The following is a 21,003-nucleotide window of genomic DNA, read 5'->3' as shown; positions in this document are numbered from 1 at the left end:
GCATCTACAGGCACACACGCCATGAATCAAAAATGTTACCCTGTAATTATTTGTTTGTATTGTATAGTGCTGTAGATTCACATGCACCTACCGTCCTCCCAATAGCCTTTGTCTTCTAAAGTTACTCCAGTATTGGAGCTTTCATAGATTCACATACTTGAATCATTCCCATGTCGTCATGATGGGAGTTCCTGGTTATTTAAAATAGCAGTAATAGTATTAATACACTAATAGGTATAAACTAGAAAGGCCTCTTAGTTTATTAACCCATCATAGTCGTTATTACAAAAGAGACCAAAGTTTTGCCCTAACCAATCAGCATAAACTACCCTCTAGAACACTTCAGAGAGAAGTTCAGTACCTCAGATTTTCTACCTCCTGTTGTGCTAAGGGAGTGTCCTCTGAGCTCTGCTCGACTTTACTCATCTACAGTGCAATTTGGATGTCTTTCTACACGAAAGAACATTTAATTTGATTATATTTTATAGATCGATTGAAATTCTTACTTTACATCTACTTTTTGGTAAAATAAATCTGACTGGACTGTGGCTGAGAAAGGCTAAGAAGCCTGTCTTCATGGAGTGTGCCGCCTGCTTGAAAAAGAGATTGTATATTAAAGCTCCCCATAAAGACTGTATTAACCATCTCTATCCTTCAACTAAGGCCTCAGATTGTAAGATTTGCCGCACTTTTTCAAACAAATCCCTCAGATAGGGAAGGTCATCTTCTAATCTGGCTCTAGTAATTAAAAACCAGGTCTGATTTGGTGTCCGATTCCGAGAGTGGGCAGGCTACCTCTTCTGAGACTTCAAAAATATCTGTGAAGAGGGTGAGGAATTTGTCGCAATCTGATAAAGAACCTGCCAGTAAATGCGCCAAGAATTCCTCTCACAAATCTTACTCTGAGCGCAAAAGTTCTCACAAAAAAGAACACAGATCTACTTCTGAGCCAAAGACACCACCTACGGAGCTCAAATTGTCTTTAAAAAAACCTGTCTTTGACAAGACGTCGACAAGTTCTCAGTCTGTGAAGAAAACTGTTCCGACTGTGTCGACGACTAGAGGTTATGTTTTAGCCACATCAACGTCGACAACTTGCTCTATGGCTCTCATATCATCGACGATGTCCTTGACATTGTCGACACAAGGTCCGATTTCGTCCACTATTCCTTTGACATCGTCTCTTAAGGATGTTGACCCATCGTTGACATTGAAGTCAACGAGGACACCGTCGTTGTCGAGAAAAGTACAGTTGACGGAAGGGTCAGCGAAGCTGCAGCGGTCGACTAGGAAATCACCATCATCGAGCCTACCACTGTCGACAAAAACACTACCGTAGACTAAGGTGCAGTCACTGGCGTCCACGAATTCTTTGCGGTCGACAAAGGTTCACCCGTCGCCTAGGTCATCATCGTTGACGACGTTGACAACCGATTTAATGGTAGTTGAAGAAAAAACATTGTCGTTGACGCTATTGTCGATTTAAGGTGATTTCTGTAAAGCTTATGTCATCAGCAAAGTCACAGGAAAAGGAAATTACACCAGAACATACCTCACCCAGTAAGATTACACCTCTTTTACCCACTCATCTTTTGGAGGAAGAAGAGTCTGAAAAGGAGGAAGGCCCTTTTGGGGATGCTCAAAGCCCTTCTTAGTTGCACAATAAGTGTCAACCGGATAATGATGATTATCAGCAATATTATGGACAAGCGTATTATGTACAATCTGAACAATGACAGCAGTACCATGAAGATATGGTCACAATGCCCTCTGCTTTGTTATCGGCTTTACAGTTCATGTGGCAAGATTACCAGCAGCGTTTTCCTCCTTGAGAGCCGGCTACCATAGCTCCTCAGTTGACTTCTCCAGTACGATTGAATACTTCTACCGTACTTTATGAACCGCATTCTCCACAGTTTGGTCCTCTACAAGAACCCGTCTCCTCCTCCTCCGAAGGAGAGCTTCATGATACAGCCTCGGAATGGGACGACTACAGAGTTTTTTCTCCTACCTCTCTAGCACCTCCTCCGGTAGATTCCCCACCAGGGCACATTGGGGGATTCCACAATTTGTTAGAACGTGCTGCGAAAAGATGTGCCATACCAATGCCTTCTAAGCAGGCTGACTGTTTCCTGTACGATTTTTAAGAGCTATTTGGCAAGTCTGTTAGAGTTATTCCCATTATCAATTACATCTTGGATGAAGGTATTAAAAAAATGAAAAACCCAGCCTCTGTACCAGCGGTTCTTCCATGTCTGGATAAAAAAATATAAGACCACGGATGATGCCCCAACGTGCCTCACAGGTCACCCAAAACCGGACTCTGTTGTAATGCAGGCCGTTCAACTCCGCTCAAAAAATCCAGCAGCTCCTCTTTCTGCACCTCCGGACAGAGAAGGCATACGTCTTGATTCAATTGGGAAAAGATTCTTGTCAATGTTGGCACTAACAGTAAAAGCAACAAATTCCCTTGCGATGTTAGGGCGCTATGATCACCAAAAGTGGTCGGACATTGCTTCTTATATCGACCAACGACCAGATGATGCCAAGGAGGAAGCAAAAAAGATATTGCATGAAGGGGAGAGGGCATCTAACAAGATCATTGATTCAGCCATGGATGTTGCAGTCACAGGTTTTAGACAATTAGCTGGAGCAGCAGTTTAGAGAAGATAGGGATGGTCCAAAGCCACTTCATTCCGTCCTGAGGTTCAGTATAAGATATTGGACTCTCTTATGATGAAGTAATTTTTGGCAGCCATGTAGAGGAAGCCCTAAAAACCATCAAAACAGACACAGACACAGATACTGGCATGTCTTTGGGTACTTTGCATTTTAGAAAACCTCCTTTTTGAGGATCAAAGGGAAGAGGTCGGCCATCCTACAGAGGAGGCCCTCAACAATACCGATATCCGGTATATTACTCGGCATATCAGTCATATCGACTTCAATTCCAACAAAGACAACCACCTCAGACATCCTATGTCAGAGCAAATAAAGGGAAAACACTACAGGCTGGCAAGGATGCTATTCGCCGACAATGATGTATCTCAGGCTCTGACTCCAACTCTTATACCCACCCCTTTCCACCCGCTTGGGAAGCAACATTTCTCACTACCCCCCCTCCCCCCCCCCCCCCCCCCCCCAAGCCATTACTATGGACTGGTGGGTTCTACGCCTAGTGCAATATGGACACACCAGAATTTATCCAAAAACCTCCTTCAAACCCATCTCAAGGCACTTAAGCCAGAGGTCAAAAACATGCTCTGCATAGGGGCGATAGAGAAGGTCACATTATCCAGCAGGGGCAAAGGTTTCTACAGCCGTTGCTTCTTGATCAGAAAGAAGTTAAAGCAGTGGAGACCAATTCTGGACCTCCGGCATCTCAATCTATATCTGATTGGCAAACTCCTTCAAAAGAAAGTCTCTTTCGGTCTGACTCTTCAAATCTCTTTTAGGAATGATGTTCTGTAGTAGGGGATCTCTGTGTATAGTCATAATCTAGTGAATAGTCCCGCCCATGTGCGCGGACCCCGGAGCAATAAAAAATAATCTCTAAAAGGTGACAAATCATGCAGACCTGCATACACCTTTAAGAGAGAATTTAATTTAAAGACAGATAATGCAGCCTATACCCACAGGCTACACTGTCCAGTACTTCAACTAGAATTCCACCAAAATCCACAAACAGCAATGCCTGTCCAGTTTTTCTCCACATAGGAAAAAACCCTGCCTCTACCAGCAAAAGCCTCTGGAATGATAGAGAGGAAGGAGTGGACAGACAAGCCCCATAGGCTGCCATTATGTGGCTGAGAACAGGATACTGTGCCTTTAAGAAAACTTTCCAGTTTTCCAGAACTTTCCCCAGTATCCCAGAATGCCCAGCAGGTCCCTTCTACCTTCAGTTCTTTTTTCCGGCTCCTGCTAGCAGGACCCTGGAGCATTGAGCTCTACCTTTTTCAAGGTTTTTCATTGAGATTTTGGCAATTTTTGTCACTTTTTCTTGTGTTTAGTAGCTGGTACTGTCAACATGCCTGGCTTGTTCGACAAGTGCCCGGAATGTGGTCGAAAGAAGGCTAAAACTGACCCACACGAGGTGTGCATAGCTTGCCTTCCCCAGTCCCACGTGCCTGAAAGCTGTACCATCTGCCACTCGTTTTCAGCAAGAACCCTGAGGGACAGGATGAAGAGCAGGCTTCAAGCTCTGGAGGAGCGAAGACTGAAGGCACCAGGTGGGTCTGGAGGGGCTGATTTGGCCCATGCTGAGGCCTCTGGGGGGCTCCCCAGGGGCAGGAAGACCAGTAAGCGCTCCCGCTCCCCGTCGAGGGCGTCGACGGCGACGTCGAGGAGGATGACCACCGTCTGTTCGCCGTCTCCCCAGGGCTCTGGGGAGAAACGGCGTCGACGATCGCCGTCGAGGGACCTGAATAGGCCGCCGTCGACTACATCGGCGTCGTCGGCGACGACGCCGTCTTTGACTGCGTCCAGCGGTCGACGTCGAGAGAGGGCCCGGCGTCGGCGTTCGGCGTCGAGGGATCGCAGCTCGCCGTCGAGGAAGAGAAGGAGATCGACGTCGAGAAAGCGAAGGTCGCCGTCGAGGCGAAGATCACCGTCGAGGCGGAGATCGCCGTCGAGGCGAAGGTCGCCGTCGAGGCGAAGGTCGCCGTCGAGGCGGAGGTCGCCGTCGAGGCGGAGGTCGCCGTCGAGGCGGAGGTCGCCGTCGAGGCGGAGGTCGCCGTCGAGAAGATCGCCGTCGAGGCACAGGTCGACGTCGAGGCACACGTCGACGTCTAGGAAGAGAGAGTCGCCGGGATCGGTGTACTCAGTGGTGTATACCCCGCCTCGGAGGTCTCCGTCGCCTCCTCCTCTCCCACCTCTGCCACCGCCTCCTCCACCACCACCGCCACCTCCTCCACCACCGTCTCCACCTCCGCCGCCTCCTCCGCGGCCGCGGACTCTGTCTCCGCCACCCCGGCCTCTGTTGCTGCCAAGCACTCCTGCGGTGCCGCCGCCGGTCCCCCCGAGGTCGGTTTCCCTTCCACGGTACCCGACTCCGCCGCAAGGGACCCCGAAGCCACGACGCCCACGGTCGCCTGGACCAGCGAGACCGGCGGACAGGCCTAAGCCGAAGAGGTCGCGCTCCCGCTCTCACAGGAGGCGACGATCGCGGAGCCGAGGGCGATCCTCGTCAGACTCTAGACGACGCCGCAGAAGGTATAGGTCCAGGTCGCGCTCCTCGGACAGGTACCTTTTCCCGACGCTGTCGGACTCCCCGGGGACTAGGGTGTCGCCGGTGGACGACTTGGTCTCGTTCCAGGAGGTGCTGTTGCGAGGGGCTGCGAAGCTGAATATCACGGTGACGGTTCCAACACCCACGACGTCCGTGATATTTGAGACGCTTCATAAAAGACACTTGTCTCGCCCCCTCCTGCCTCTCGTGCCTGGACTGGTGGAACCAGCTTTGGAACTGTTCCTCACTCCCGCAACAGCGAAGGCCGCTCCGTCCAGGCTCATGAAGAAATATAGGGCCCCGGAGTCGGATCCGTCATTCTTGAGAGGGGACCCGAAACCGGATTCGGTTATCGTGACGGCGGCGAGAAAACAACATGCGACCGCCCCGGCCTCCACGGTGCCACCGGACAAGGAAAGCCGCTGGCTGGACTCTGCGGGCAGGAAGGTGTGTGGTACCGCCGCCACCACGATGAAGGCGGCGAGTGCAGGGGCGTTGTTGGGCCGTTACGACTGGGCCCTGTGGGAATCCCTGCAGCAATATGCGGACCTCCTGCCACGAGACAAGAAGGAGGACTTCTTGGAGACGGTGCGCGAAGGCATGCTGGTTTCTAACCAAACGATCAGCGCAGCAGCGGATATATCGCTATTGGCCGCCCACGCCTACTGTCATGGCGTCCACCAGCGGCGCCATTCCTGGTTGCGCCTGACGTCCCTCAAGCCGGAGGCGCAGCAGAGAGTGGCCAACCTGCCCTTCTCGGGGGAAACCCTGTTCGGGAAGCATGCGGACGATGAAATGGCCCGCATGAAGGCTGAAGCGGAAACCCTGACGGCCGTCGGGTTAGAGAAGGCCGAGAAAAAGAAACGACCGTTCCAGAGGAGGTTCGGGTCGTCGGGCCGAGGGCGTGGGCAGGGCTCGGGACAGCAGCAGCCACAACAGCAGCAGTTCCGCAAGCCCTTCCAGAAGCGCCAGAGGGGTAGAGGTGGCCAGCAGGCTACTACCACAAACAAGGGCCCGGCCGGGTCTCGGCCCTGAGCTGTTACTTCCCCCTCAACCGTTACCCACTCCAGTGGGGGGAAGCATTCGATTTTTTCCGGCAGAGTGGAGAAAAATTACTCAGGACAAGTGGGTGCTGAATATTGTTTGCAATGGATACAGTCTTCGGTTCATCAGCCCGCCTCCAGCGATTCCGCCGGTCAGCTCTCGCTTCCAGCTGAGGGAGCTCCAGGCGGAGGCAGACATCTTGTTGAGAAAAAAGGCGGTAGAAGAAGTACCTTTGTCTCAAAGGGGAAGAGGTCTGTACTCTCGGTTCTTCCTCGTTCGCAAGAAGGACAAGAACGAGTTCAGGCCCATTCTGGATTTGCGACAAGCAAACAAGTGGATTCGCAGAGAAAAGTTTCGCATGCTATCGTTGCACCAGATTTACCCTCAGCTGCAACGGGGAGACTGGCTCTGTGCCATAGATCTACAGGATGCGTACTTCCATGTGCCCATAGCACAGAAGCACAGGAAGTTCCTGCGATTCCAAGTCAGCGCCAATCACTATCAATACACAGTACTGCCATTCGGGCTAAAGTCTGCTCCCAGGACTTTTTCGAAGTGCATGGCGGTGGTGGCGGCACACCTGCGGAGGAACAAGGTGTTTGTCTACCCGTATCTGGACGATTGGCTGATCAAGGCGTCATCCTTCGAGGAAGCGCAAGAACACTTCCGTTGGAGGTGCGAGCTCTTGAACAAGCTGGGGTTACACGTCAACATGTCCAAATCGGTCCCATCTCCGGTACAGTGCATACAGTACCTGGGGGCCTCCATAGATACGCGGTCAGCAAGCGTGTCTCCTTCGGAGGAGAGACGGTTATCACTCCTTCGGAAGGCTCAGGACCTCAGGACTGCTCCATCGACGACTGTGAGGAAGGTGTCGTCTCTACTGGGATCGATGGCCTCCTGTATCTTCCTCACTCCGCACGCACGTCTACAGATGCGACCACTGCAGGAGTGCTTGGAGGATCAGTGGGATCAGAAGACAGGCTCTTGGGACGACAAGATCCGACTGTCTCTACATGCTCGTCAGTCTCTGAAGTGGTGGTGTTCGGCGGAAAACCTCCTCAAGGGGGTTCCCTTCCACAAGGACATTCCCACGACGAATGTGGTGACGGATGCTTCTCTCCAGGGCTGGGGTGCGCATTCCGGGGACCTGCAGATTCAGGGGAAGTGGTCTCCTTTGGAATCGACGTACCACATCAATTTCCTGGAACTCAGAGCTGTCTTCCTGGCACTGAAGGCTTTCCTTCCGTCCTTCCAGACCAACTCGCTGCTGATACAGACGGACAATACAACCACGATGTATTACCTCAACAAGCAGGGGGGGTCGAGATCGCGCACTCTGTCGCAGGAGGCGCAGGCGATCTGGCGCTGGCTGCTGGCCCGAGGATTGACGATCACGGCCACGCATCTGCCAGGGGTGCAGAATGCTCAGGCGGACGCCTTGAGCAGGCTGATTCAGGAAAACCACGAATGGGTCATAAACGACGAAGTACTAGGAGAAGTCTTCGCAAGGTGGGGGACTCCAGACGTAGATCTGTTCGCCACCGCCGAAAACAGCAAATGCCGAGACTTCGCATCCAGGTACTACCAGCGGGGGACGCTGGGGAATGCGCTATGGATCGATTGGTCGAACAGCTTTCTGTACGCTTTTCCACCCATTCCCCTGATTCCGGCGGTGCTCATCAAGCTGTCCCAGTCCAGGGCGCGGATGATCCTGATCGCCCCGGAGTGGCCCAGGCAGTGGTGGTTCACGGACCTTCTTCACCGGTCTCTCCTTCCTCACATGCGGTTGCCGTGCAGGCCGGACCTTCTCACGAAGTTCGGGGGGCGGATGGTGCACCCCAACCTCTCGTCTTTGAGTTTGGCGGCATGGCTCCTGAAATAGTGCAATACGGTCATCTGAATCTACCAGACGATTGTATGGACATTCTGAAGGAGTCTAAGCGACCTTCCACTAGGACATCCTATGCTTACAAGTGGAAGAGGTTCTGTATCTGGTGTAAGTCCAAGAACTTTGATCCGACAACATGTAAGGAAGATGTCATCCTTCCATACCTTTTGCATCTGGCGCAGTCTGGCCTTAATTTCCATTCCATTAAGGTTCATCTGGCTGCTTTGACTGCTTACAGGAAGTGCCCTTCACAGACGTCCTTCTTTCAGATTCCTGTGGTCAAGGATTTTTTGGAAGGCTTGAAGAAGGTGTTCCCTCCTGTCAGACTTCCCTCGCCTTCTTGGGACTTGAATGTGGTGCTGTCCAGACTGATGAGAGAGCCTTTTGAACCTATTCACAAGGCTTCATTGCAGCACCTATCCTGGTAGGCGGCGTTCCTAGTGGCCATTACATCGGCCCGCAGGGTGAGTGAACTTCAGGCATTATGTTGTCAAGAACCTTATACTGTGTTTCATGCTGCTAAGGTTGTGATGCGTACTCACCCTAAGTTCCTTCCTAAGGTTATCTCTGACTTTCATGTCAATCAGACCATAACTTTACCTACGTTCTTTCAGAATCCCTCTTCACCAGCGGAAAGGGCTCTCCATTCCCTGGATGTCCGAAGGGTGTTGAAATTTTATCTGGATAAGACCAAGGATATTCGTAGGTCTGACCAATTGTTTGTTAATTATGGCTCAGTCAGGACTGGTCTTGCGACCTCTAAGCAGTCCATCTCTCGGTGGATTGTGTCCTGCATACAGTTGTGTTATCAAAAGGCTAATAAGACCTTAGGGGGTAAACCTAAGGCTCATTCCACAAGGGGCAAAGCTGCCACGACGGCTTTGCTGCGTAATGTTCCGATTGCGGAAATCTGTAAGGCGGCCACGTGGAAGTCGGTCCATACCTTTGCTGCGCATTACTGTCTGGACTCGGATGCCAGGGCAGATGCTCAGGTTGGGCAGGTTTCGCTGCGAAATTTGTTCGCACAGTAGTGGTTGTGTCTTATGTGTTCTCCACCGCTTTTGTTGTGTGGGGATGGGCTTGCCATTCTATTCACTAGATTATGACTATACACAGAGATCCCCTACTACAGAAGGAGTAGTTTCTTTTCTGTAACTCCAGTTCTGTAGTAGGGGTATCTCTGTTATAGTCATAAGCGCCCGCCCTCCTCCCCGGTGGAGAGATACTTATTCATATGGAGAATGCTACAGGTCTGGCGTGCTACGCCTTCAAAAAGAACTGAAAGTAAATGGGACCTGCTGGGCATTCTGGGATACTGGGGAAAGTTCTGGAAAACTGGAAAGTTTTCTTAAAGGCACAGTATCCTGTTCCAAGCCACATAATGGCAGCCTATGGGGCTTGTCTGTCCACTCCTTCCTCTCTATCATTCCAGAGGCTTTTGCTGGTAGAGGCAGGGTTTTTTCCTATGTGGAGAAAAACTGGACAGGCATTGCTGTTTGTGGATTTTGGTGGAATTCTAGTTGAAGTACTGGACAGTGTAGCCTGTGGGTATAGGCTGCATTATCTGTCTTTAAATTAAATTCTCTCTTAAAGGTGTATGCAGGTCTGCATGATTTGTCACCTTTTAGAGATTATTTTTTATTGCTCCGGGGTCCGCGCACATGGGCGGGACTATTCACTAGATTATGACTATAACAGAGATACCCCTACTACAGAACTGGAGTTACAGAAAAGAAACTACTCCTTCTCGTGCATACCACTTATCCCTTCCTGTCGCCTCAGGATGTGCCCATTTCAGGAAGAACTGGACAAGCAGTGGGTACAGTCAGTAGGCTCTTTCGACAACATCATCAAAGTAACTCCACGCATGGTGCAAGCCTTAGACTGGTGGTTGGACAAAAAACATCTGTCAATAGGCATCTCTTTGCAGCAAGAGGCTGTGCCATTAATGATCACAACAAATGTGTCTTTAGAAGGATGGGGAGCTTTCCTTCAGGAGCTCCCAAGTAAGCGGCAAATGGCATCCGGCTCAAACTCAATCCCACATAAATCTACTGGAACTAAAGGCTGTGCACCTAGCCCTCCAGGCTTTTCTTCCCAGGATACGAGAGTCATCAGTTCTAGTCCGGACGGACAATATCACAACGATGCACTATATAACAAACAAGGGGGGGGCACAAAATCTCGCCATCTTTCCAAGAAAGCACAAAAGTTGTGTGAATGGGCCATAGCTCACGGAATCGGTCTTCGACCAGGATATGTTCAGGGACGTCAGCACACAATTGCGGACACATTAAGCAGGCTCACAACATCGTGCCACGAATGAGAGCTACACCATCAAACCCTGCAGAACACATTCCAAGCTGGGGCACTCTGGACTTAGACCTGTTCGCAACTCCTCAGAACCGCAAATGCGGGTAGTATTCAAGTTGGCATCCCCAACAGAGATCATGGGGGAATGCCTTTTCAATTGCATGGTCCGTTATCTGTGCTTACGCTTTTCCTCCCATCCCTCTTCTTCCATGAGTCCTGAGAAAGATGAGGATTGAACCATTCAAATTGATCCTCATTGCTCGGGCGTGGACACGCCAACATGGGTACACAGAGCTGCTCCTTCTATCGCAGGTTCCACACATCAAACTGCCAGTGTTTTCCTTTTTTACCATGAGTCAGGGTCAGATCCTACACCCAGATCTCAGGAATCTGCATTTTTCGGCATGGCTCCTGAATACAATGAGTTCCGACACCTGAACAGTTTCAACGAATGTCAAAATATCTTAACCAAAGCTAGAGCGGACAGCACCAACAGATCGTACCAACTCAAATGGAAGCGTTTCTACATCTGGTGCCAGAAAGAAAGTTTACATCCACTGTCGTCCTCTCTGTAGCAGGTCTTACCCTGTCTCTTACAGCTCGCATAATCAGGCTTAGTGCATAACTCAAAAAAGGTTCACTTAGCAGCCATTTCCCGTTACAGAAGATCACTTTCCTCGCCACCTTTATGGTCTGCTAGAGTAATTAAAGAATTCCTCAAAGGACTATTTCCTCCTGTGAGACCTTCATCTCCGGCCTGGCAGTTCACAATTAATGAAACCTCCTTTCGAACCAATTCCTACAGCAAAAATTAAGTTCCTGTCTAGGAAGTTGGCTTTACTCCTTGCTTTGACCTCAGCCTGATGGGTCAGTGAGATTCAGGTCTTTGTGATAGACCAACCTTTCTTTCAATTCAAAACTGATGAGTTTCTGCTCTTCACGAATCCTAAATTAATTCCCAAGGTTTCATCTGACTTCCATCTTAACAAACCAGTCATACTAAAGACTTTCTTCCCAAATCCGATGACATCTGCACAGAGAACTCTACATTCATTAGACGTCAGGCGTTGCCTAAAGTTTTATCTAGACAGAACACATAAGACTTCCCAATTATTCGTTGCATACAGTGCACCAAGGAAAGGTTTTCGGCTCTCCAAACAGAGTATTTCGAGATGGATTGCAAGTGCCATTCAATTATGTCATCGCAAGGCAGGCAGACAGCGATCTTCACGAGTCCGAGCCCATTCCACGAGAGCTCTGTCAACATCAGCAGCCTTATTTGCGCAAGTGTCTCTTCCTGAAATTTGCCGTGCAAGAACTTGGAAGGACAGACACACATTTACTCGTCTCTTTATTGTCATTAATGTAACCATCATGTTTAGTGATTACTCGCAAATTTTTATTGATGCTTTCTCCTGTTAATCGGTCCAAAACTGTTATGTTATGGTGACTTGTAGAGCGCACGGCTGCCCCAGCAAAGGGGCGTCCTGGTGCTGAAAACCGAATACTGCACAGCTTGTAACTGAAGACCGCTTATAACGGAGGGAAGAGAAATGTTTTCACAGCTTCACAGAAAGACAGATAGGTCTCTATACTGCGGATAGAAGTGGGCAGCGCATTCCAGGGTTTAGAGGCCAGCACACGAAAGGAGCACCCTCCTGCACGGACCCTCTTCACCCTAGGGTCAGCCACAAGATTCTGGCCCATAAGAGCGAAGTTGGCGGGAGGAGATGTAAAAAGTATGCAGATCGCCCAGAATACATGGAGATGAAAAAATTAAGGATTTCAAAAGTAATGCAGAGGGCCTTGAACTCTAAACGTTTGGCCACAGGCAGCCAATGGAGGTGCTGAATGGCATTAGATGTTCTACACCTCCTCGGCAGGCCAAGGAGAGCTCAAGCCGCTGCATTCTGAACCCTTTGTAGTCTGACAATCTCAGACTGGTTGACCCCCAAATAAAGGGAGCTGGCATAGTCCAAGATCAAGGCCTGGACGATAACCTGCCTGATTTGGGTATCGATGAAGCCCAATAGCGGTTTGAGCCCCCGACTTAGTGTCGTCTGCATACGACACTATTGTGAGCCCTCTGTTCTTAGCCACTAATGCCAGTGGTTGAACATACAGGTTAAAGGGGGTAGGGCTCAGAGCTGAGCTCTGCGGTACCCTCTGCTTGGTGGCATACACTCTAGACACAAATAGGGTGGCAGCTACCTGGAAGGTCCTCCTGGACAGAAAGAAGGAAAACCAATCCAGGGCAGAGCCCGCTATACCCACCTCCTCCAGCCGCCTCAACAGGATCTGGTGGGAGACCGCGTCAAGATGCTATTGACGTAGGCCTCAGAGATTTTAGAGACTCAGGGCAGGAGGGAGATGGGCCGGAAACTCTCCAGCTTGGTCGCATCCAAGTTAGGTTTTTTTAGCAGGTAAATGTGCTACTCAACTGCTTGTTATTCTGATTCAAACATGTGAATCTATGAAAGTTCCAATACTGGAGTAAGAAATAAGTTACTTACCTGTATCTGTAGTTCTCCAGTATTAGAAGCTTTTATAGATTCACATGCGACCCGCCCTCCTCCCCAGGAGAAGCTCACCTTAGTCTAGCGCAGTATATTAACTTTAGCACTAGTGCTCGAAAATCTGAGGTACTGAGCTTCTCTGAAGTGTTCTAGAGGTTGGTTTATGCTGATTGGTTAAGGCAAAACGTTGATCTCTTTTTTAATAATGACTATGATCGGTTAATAAACTGATGCTTAGTCCTTTCTAGTCAATACCTATTAGTGTATTAATACTAATTTTACTACTATTTTAAAGTACCGGGGATGGCCATCATGATGACGGGAAATGATTCAAGCATGTAAATCTATTAAAGCTTCCAGTTTGAGGCATGTGGGCTGCTGAATTCATATCTGTGCATAGATCGCCGCCTAGTGTTGGGTCCGGTTGATTGCACATTGTTGTCCTGGAAGAGTCTTCGAAGTATCACGAGATAGGTGGCTCCTCCCCTGGACTACAGTGCGCATGGGCACATCCTTAGATTGTTTTTTTCCGCCATTGGGTTCGGATGTTCTAATTTTAGCTCTTAGAGTATGTAGGCCTTTTATTCGTCGGTATTGTTTTCGTTCGGCGCCGAGTAGTTTCATCGAAGTTAGCCTTTTGCCCTTTGACGTCCGAGGCCCGATCAAGATCGACGATGGAACCAAAAACATCGAATAGCCCCTTAAAGCGTTGCCCTCTTTGCAACGCTAAGTATGCTCGCTTCGACGTGCACCCGGTGTGCAACAAGTGCCTCTCTCCTAACCACGACGAAGCCACCTGCATGGCGTGCTCCAGGTTTCGATCGAAGAAGACCCTTCGCATTCGTCGAGCAGCTCGGCTCGAGGCGCAGAAAGCGGCGCCGCACCCGGACAACATCTTCGGAACCGAAGATGAGGAGGTCGTGGACTTTAAGGTTCAGGGAGAGATGTCGGATCCGGTGTCGGAGCGTGAATCCGACTATGATGCCGAAGACTAACATATAATAGATGAAGAGGAGGATGACGTCGTCGTACAGGTAGGAGACGACGAAGAGGCCCTTGGGGCCGAGGAGGATGGCTCGGAAAATGAGCTAGGCCCTCAGGTCGCCACAGGGCCAAAGGAGACACTCGATAAGGCTCAGGTTGCGGGATCGCCACAAGGCCTTACCCAAGATCATTCCTCTCGTTCTTCCGCCCCGCATAAACGCCCGGCGTCGAACTATCCTAAAGAGCCATCGGTATCCAAAGCGCCATCACTCGATCAAACGGAAACGAAACTGAAGGCAACGGCACCGAAATCGAAACCGAAAGTAAAAGAGTCTCTCCACGGCGCCAAGGCCTCGATGCCCTCGGAGCCGAAGACACACAAGACGGCTGTCGACGCCGAGAGAGGTCATGGGGACGTCGAGCCACGGGCGGCACCGACACTCAAAGCCAAGGTTGCCGACCCGAAGGTATCGGCGCCAAGGAGCGTCAACACAGATATGGAGAGCGGCCATCGAGAGCCAACCCATCCCACTATTCGTGTCCAGAATACGACATCTGGTACGGGGTTTGATGCCACAACGAAAAAGGCGTCGAAGGACCGTGTCCAATCCACGACACCATCTCCCTTTGTCAAGCAGAGGGTGTCGGAGTCGTTATTACGCATCCACGACAAGGCTTCCATAACTGGTGCGAAGACAGCCCCGCAGCCGAAAACGGTCAGCGCGGTTCACGTCGCGTCGACGCATATAAAGTTCGGCCTCCCACCAGCGGTGTGACCGAAGATGTTCGACGCCAAGAAGGGTCTCGACCCGCAAGAAGCTATCGACCCGAGGAAAACTGTCGATGCACCAACAGGAATACAGTTGGGACAGAGAGCTGTTGCAGTGCCTCACGAAGATGAGGTTCCAAGGCAGTTTATCGACGCCACCACTGGTAGACTTTCCATATACAAATGAAAATCGTAACAGAGACACCAATGGAGCCATACAAGATTCCATTGAAAAAGAAGAGAACCACATCACCAGTTCTGGTGGAACATATGCAATTTGGCACCCCAGAAACTTAGTCATTCTCACCCACACACTCTGATACGGATGCTGGAGATGATGGTGATGTTGAGGGCACTTATCCTGTGGATACTGACCCTGAGGACCAAAACCAACCTTGGGGGGACAATACGGATGCAGGGGACACACATACTGCTCCGGACACACAGGCATATGTGGCAAAAACGTCTCCTACAGAGGACACTGCTGCTTTCAATGCCTTAATTGAAAGAGCCGCCAACAATCATGACGTACAGCTCCACACTGATCCTATTGAGGACGACTTTCTAATGGATACCTTCTCTACCTCAGAAAGATCTGTGAAAACTCTGCCCATGCTGAAGGGGGTCCTTAAACAGGCTAATGACTTTTTTAAGGAGACCACTAGGGCGAGAGTCCTTAACCCTAGAATTGAAAAAAAATATAGGCCAGCTCCAGTGGACCCTGCCTACATAAAAGGACAGTTGCCTTTAGACTCATTGGTGGTTTCCAATGCTCGGAAGAGAGCCAACTCACAGACAACGGGTGATGCTCCTCCCCCCGACAAGGAGTCTAAGGTCTTGGTAACATCGGGAAAAAGGGTTGCTGCACAGGCGGCTAACATCTGGAGAATTGCCAACACTCAGGCACTTCTGGCTAGATACGACAGGGCGCATTATGATACCCTAGAGACACTGCTGCAGCACCTCCCAGATCAGTATAAAGAAGGAGCGGAGACGCTTATTAGGGAAGGGAAGCTCATAAGCAACGCTTGCATTAAATGCGCTCTTGACGCAGCTGACACTGCAGCTAGGGCTATCAACACCAGCGTCATGTTAAGAAGGCATGCTTGGTTGAGAATCTCTGGATTCAAACCAGAGATACAAACTACTATACTCAATCAACCGGTCAACCCTAACTCCCTCTTTGGCCCTGAAGTTGACACCACCCTAGAAAAACTCAAAAAAGATACAGAGACTGCAAAGTCTATGGGGGCTCTGCAATCCCAGCAGTTTCGGAGTGGGTCCTTTCGTCGCTCTAGCAACAGAGGACCATCTAGAGGCCAGAACTCCCAACAGTCGCAGTACACTAAAGGAGGTCCACAGCCCACCTATAACAAAAATAAGGTGGATACCGTGGAAACAACATCAAAGGCAGAGGCCGAGGAAACAGCTCCAGGTCCTCCGCCGCCAACAAACAGTGACGCCTCGTCACTGCCCTCCGACCACGTAACACCTGTCGGTGGGAGACTCCAGAAGTTCCTGCCAGTCTGGGAATCCATTACTACAGACAGGTGGGTGAGAGAAATTATCCAGTACGGTTATTGTCTGGAGTTCACGTCCACTCCACCCAACATACCACCAAGGCACCGTCATATGTCCGCAGAGCACTTGCACTTATTCCAACAGGAGGTTCTCAGTATGCTCCAAAAAGGAGCCATAGAACTCGTGCCTGCAAAAGAAAAGGGATCAGGGGTGTACTCACTGTATTTTCTGATCCCCAAAAAGGATGGATCTCTCAGACCCATACTAGATTTAAGACCTCTAAACCGTTACATTCTGTCAGAGCATTTTCACATGCTCACTCTGCAACAAGTGCTGCCGTTGCTCAGTCAGGGAGACTTTCTCGCAACACTGGACCTCAAAGATGCGTATTTCCATATACCCATACACCCCTCACACAGAAAGTATCTCATGTTCACTGTTCTAAATCAGCATTACCAGTTCAAAGTCCTCCCTTTCGGGGTAACAACGGCACCCAGAGTGTTCACCAAGTGCCTGGCAACAGTGGCGGCACACTTAAGGAGACAGCACATACATATATATCCTTATCTGGACGACTGGCTTATCCAGGGAAAGTCGGCCCAGCACTGTGCCAGCCACATGTCCCACACCATTCACCTTCTTCACAGCCTGGGCTTCTCACTGAATTATCCAAAGTCCCACCTTCCACCCAACCACGTACAGCAGTACCTAGGCGCACCCATAGACACTCTGGCAGCCACGGCACAGCCAAATTCAGTGAGGATCGACAGCATTCAGTTGCTCATAAAGAAGTTCAGACCTCAACACTCCCTCCCAGCGAGAGTGTTTATGCAGTTGATAGGCATGATGGCCTCCTGCATCTTCATAGTCCCACACGCGAGATTACATATGCGCCCGCTTCAGGAGTGCTTAGCACGTCCGTGGAATCAGGCCCACGGACAATTAAAAGACCTAGTGTTGGTGAGCGGTCGGGCATACAACTCTCGGCATTGGTGGAATCCACAAAACCTTTGCAAGGGCCGACCGTTCCAGGAGCCTGTTCCACACATCATACTGACAGCGGACGCGTCTCTCCAGGGATGGGAAGCTCATGTACTCAATTACACAGTGCAGGGACTATGGTCGACACAGCAAAGGAGGATGCACATCAACCTTTTGGAACTAATGGCGATCTTCCTTGCAATGAAAGCATTCAAAGTACACTTGTGCAACAAGGTCGTGTTGATCCGAACGGACAACATGACCGCCATGTACTACATACAGAAGCAGGAAGGAACACACTCGCCACAGTTGTCTCATCTGGCTCAGAGCATGTGGAAGTGGGCCATTCAGAGGAACATCTTCCTCATGGCGGAACACCTCCCGGGCAAGGACAACCAGTTGGCAGATCTGCTCAGCAGGCACAGCCACCAAATGCACGAGTGGGAGATACATTCATCAGTACTCCAACCGTACTTCCAACAGTGGGGTCATCCAGAGATAGACCTATTCGCCACAAGGGAAAACGCAAAAAATGCCAAAACTTTGCCGCCAGGTTCCCACATCCACAGTCGCAAGGCAATGCGATATGGATGAACTGGTCTGGCAAATTTGCGTACGCTTTTCCCCTAGCACCATTAATACCGCTGGTGGCACGCTAACTCAAGCAACACTAGATGACGCTCATCCTAGTTGCTCCAACGTGGGCACGCCAGCCATGGTACACCACTTTTCTGGAACTCTCCGTGGTACCGCATCAAAGGCTACGGCTCACACCCACTCTTTTAACGCAGAGCCGTGGCGAGATTCAGCACCCAGATCCGCAACAGCTGAACCTGGCGATCTGGCTCCTGAGATCCTAGAATTTGGCTACCTAAACTTGCCTCCAGACTGTATGAATATCATCAAAGAGGCAAGGAGACCCACTACCAGAGCATGCTATGCGGCCAAGTTGGAGAGATTTGTCATGTATTGTAAAAATGACATAAATCCACTGGATGCGTCAACCCAAAACATTATCTGTTATTTATTACACTTACACAGATGCAATCTAGCATACAATTCCATCCGTATACATTTAACCGCACTAGCAGCTTACCTTCAGAACAGGCAGCACCTCTCACTCTTCAAAGTGCCTGCCATCAAAGCTTTCCTGGAGGGCCTCAAACGTGTGATTCCCCCTAGACACCCCCCGTCACCAGTCTGGAACCTAAATGTGGTCCTCACCAGACTGATGGGACCACCTTTTGAACCTCTACACTCCTGTGAGATTCAATTTCTAACCTGGAAAGTAGCTTTCCTCGTTGCCATTACTTCCCTAAGACGAGTTAGTGAACTTCAGGCACTCACCATTCAGGAGCCATTTATACAGGTTCATGCAAACAGGGTCGTGCTACGCACCAACCCTACTTTCATGCCCAAGGTCATTTCGCAGTTCCATATGAACCAATCTATAGAACTACCAGTGTTTTATCCTAATCCTGAGAATGTGGCGGAGAGAATGCTCCACACACTTGATATCAAAAGAGCTCTCATGTACTATATTGATAGAACACGAACTTTCAGGAAGACAAAACAACTGTTTGTTGCCTTTTCCCCGCAGCACAAGGGCAACCCCATTTCCAAAGCAGGGATAGCTAGGTGGATCGTTAAATGTATACAGATTTGCTATGAAAAAGCTAAGCGCACACTAACGATTCCTCCGAGAGCCCACTCCACTCGAAAGTTGGGGGCCTCCATGGCTTTCGTGGGAAATATTCCCTTAGAGGAGATATGTAGAGCAGCCACATGGTCCACTATACATACCTTTACCAAACACTACTGTGTAGATGTACACTCAAGACAGCAGGCTGCTGTAGGACAGGCTGTTCTCAAAACCCTTTTTCAGACTGCTGCAGCTGGCACGGGCAGCCGCCGCTAAACGGAGGGACTGCTATAAAATCTATGCACAGATATGAATTCAGCAGCCCACATGCCTCGAACTGATTATGCTACTTACCAGTATGCATCTGTTCTTGGCATGTAGGGCTGCTGACATTCATATCGCCCACCCTCCTCCCCGGCGCCTGTAGCAGCTGTAGCATTCAGTAATTTCTAGTTAGCATGGTCATCATTCACTGTATTACACTCCATCTATGCCACAATGGCGAAAAACAATCTAAGGATGGAGGGGATGCCCATGCGCACTGTAGTCCAGGTGAGGAGCCACCTATCTCGTGATACTTCGAAGACTCTTCCAGGACAACAATGTGCAATCATCCGGACCCAACACTAGGCGGCGATCTATGCACAGATATGAATGTCAGCAGCCCTACATGCCAAGAACAGATGCATACTGGTAAGTAGCATAATCAATACTGGAGAACTACAGTTACAGGTAAGTCACTTTTTTAATTTCTACTCCTATAACCTATTTTTCACTCTTAAAATACGCATGGTCACCATACCATGTTCGCTCTCCTGTCCATATATACTCTCATCTGTTGTGTAAAAACGTTTAAACATTGAGTCTGTGCCCATCCTCATTGCCCACTAAGTGAGGAGTCACCGTACATCCTGTGACTTCAAATACTTCCTTTAAAAAAGACAACTAGCAGACATACAAGCGGAACACTAAATGGCAGGAGTATGCAGAGCACTACATGGCACAAACAAATGCTTACAGGGTAGGTAACATTTTCAATCTATCTACATGCGGTGGGTACACAAATGATATTGAAGAGAAAATGGATTCTGTCTCCTATAATTCTCTCCTATAATTCATATTCTGTTCTGTCACTTTACCTTAATGCTGAGATCATAGACGCCTTTCCAACCCATTCTAATACGTTTTTCTTTCCATAATAAACCAGACAAAATGCTTAGACAACCTTTGTGGTGTGCCTTTTTATACAGGCTTTCTCTCTCCCTTAGACCTTCACTCTCCTCTTGGATGTTGAGGACTATGAACGGCGCTACCATCAAAGTCCCATGGAGGAGCAGCCTGGATTGCTCGAAACGCGAAAGCACAAAATCCTTGAGATGTACGAGAACCTGAGGGGGAAGTCTTTGGGACATGAGAGGTGAGCCAAGCTCAATGAGCATACAAACGAAGTAGCTGTACAGGTGCAAGGTAAACAGATGTCACAATATGTGAGGACCTGATGAAAAGCAAAACGGAGAGGAAGGAGCTGCAAAAGATAAATGATGAACAAAAGGCAAGAAGTTTATGATGGGTGCCACTGCTGAGGCACAAAAGGTGAACAAAGGGCAGAAAATCTGAAGGGTAAGGCAAGAAGTATATGATGGGTGCCACTGCTGAGGCACAAAAGGTGAACAAAGGGCAGAAAATCTGAAGGGTGCTACTTCTGGGACACAGAAGGTAAATAAAGGACAAAAGGCATGAGAACAACTGAATGAGCAAAAGTTAAAGTTCTCTGTTACTCCTTGTGATGGAGCCACACAATATAAACTTAAGAAAATGAAGAGTTTGGAGTGGGGAGATCCGGCAAAGGTATGAGTTTATTTGAGGCTTAGTACAGTTGGGATCCAACATGAGAACTGTATGACGAACATACTAAGTTTAAGTGCAGTTGGACACAAAAAGAATGTATTGTGAGAAAGTGGCTCTGTATATACTGTTCCCTAATAGGTACAGGGTGTACAGAGTCCACAGTCCCCCAGAGGCTGATAGAGGTCAAAGTTAGGTATGACCTTACTCTCAAAAGTGGTAGCTTGGTCGAGCAGTAAGGCAGTACCAGAGGACAGTGTAAAGCATTTA

At 49.5% G+C, this 21,003-nt stretch overlaps 1 protein-coding gene across 1 annotated transcript in view; it reads left to right on the top strand.

Annotated features, from left to right (window-relative positions):
* PATL1 (PAT1 homolog 1, processing body mRNA decay factor) overlaps positions 1–21,003 on the top strand; it is a 278,312-nt gene that overhangs the window by 193,273 nt on the left and 64,036 nt on the right. The window contains exon 14 of the mRNA XM_085651893.1: positions 20,157–20,305. Within this exon, the coding sequence (XP_085508019.1) occupies positions 20,157–20,305 (149 nt within the window). The remainder of the gene's footprint in view (positions 1–20,156; positions 20,306–21,003) is intronic.

Source organism: Triturus cristatus, chromosome 4_1 (assembly GCF_964204655.1).
Source record: "Triturus cristatus chromosome 4_1, aTriCri1.1, whole genome shotgun sequence".
Taxonomy (NCBI): domain Eukaryota; kingdom Metazoa; phylum Chordata; class Amphibia; order Caudata; family Salamandridae; genus Triturus; species Triturus cristatus.
This window is presented reverse-complemented; position numbering and strand designations above follow the sequence as displayed.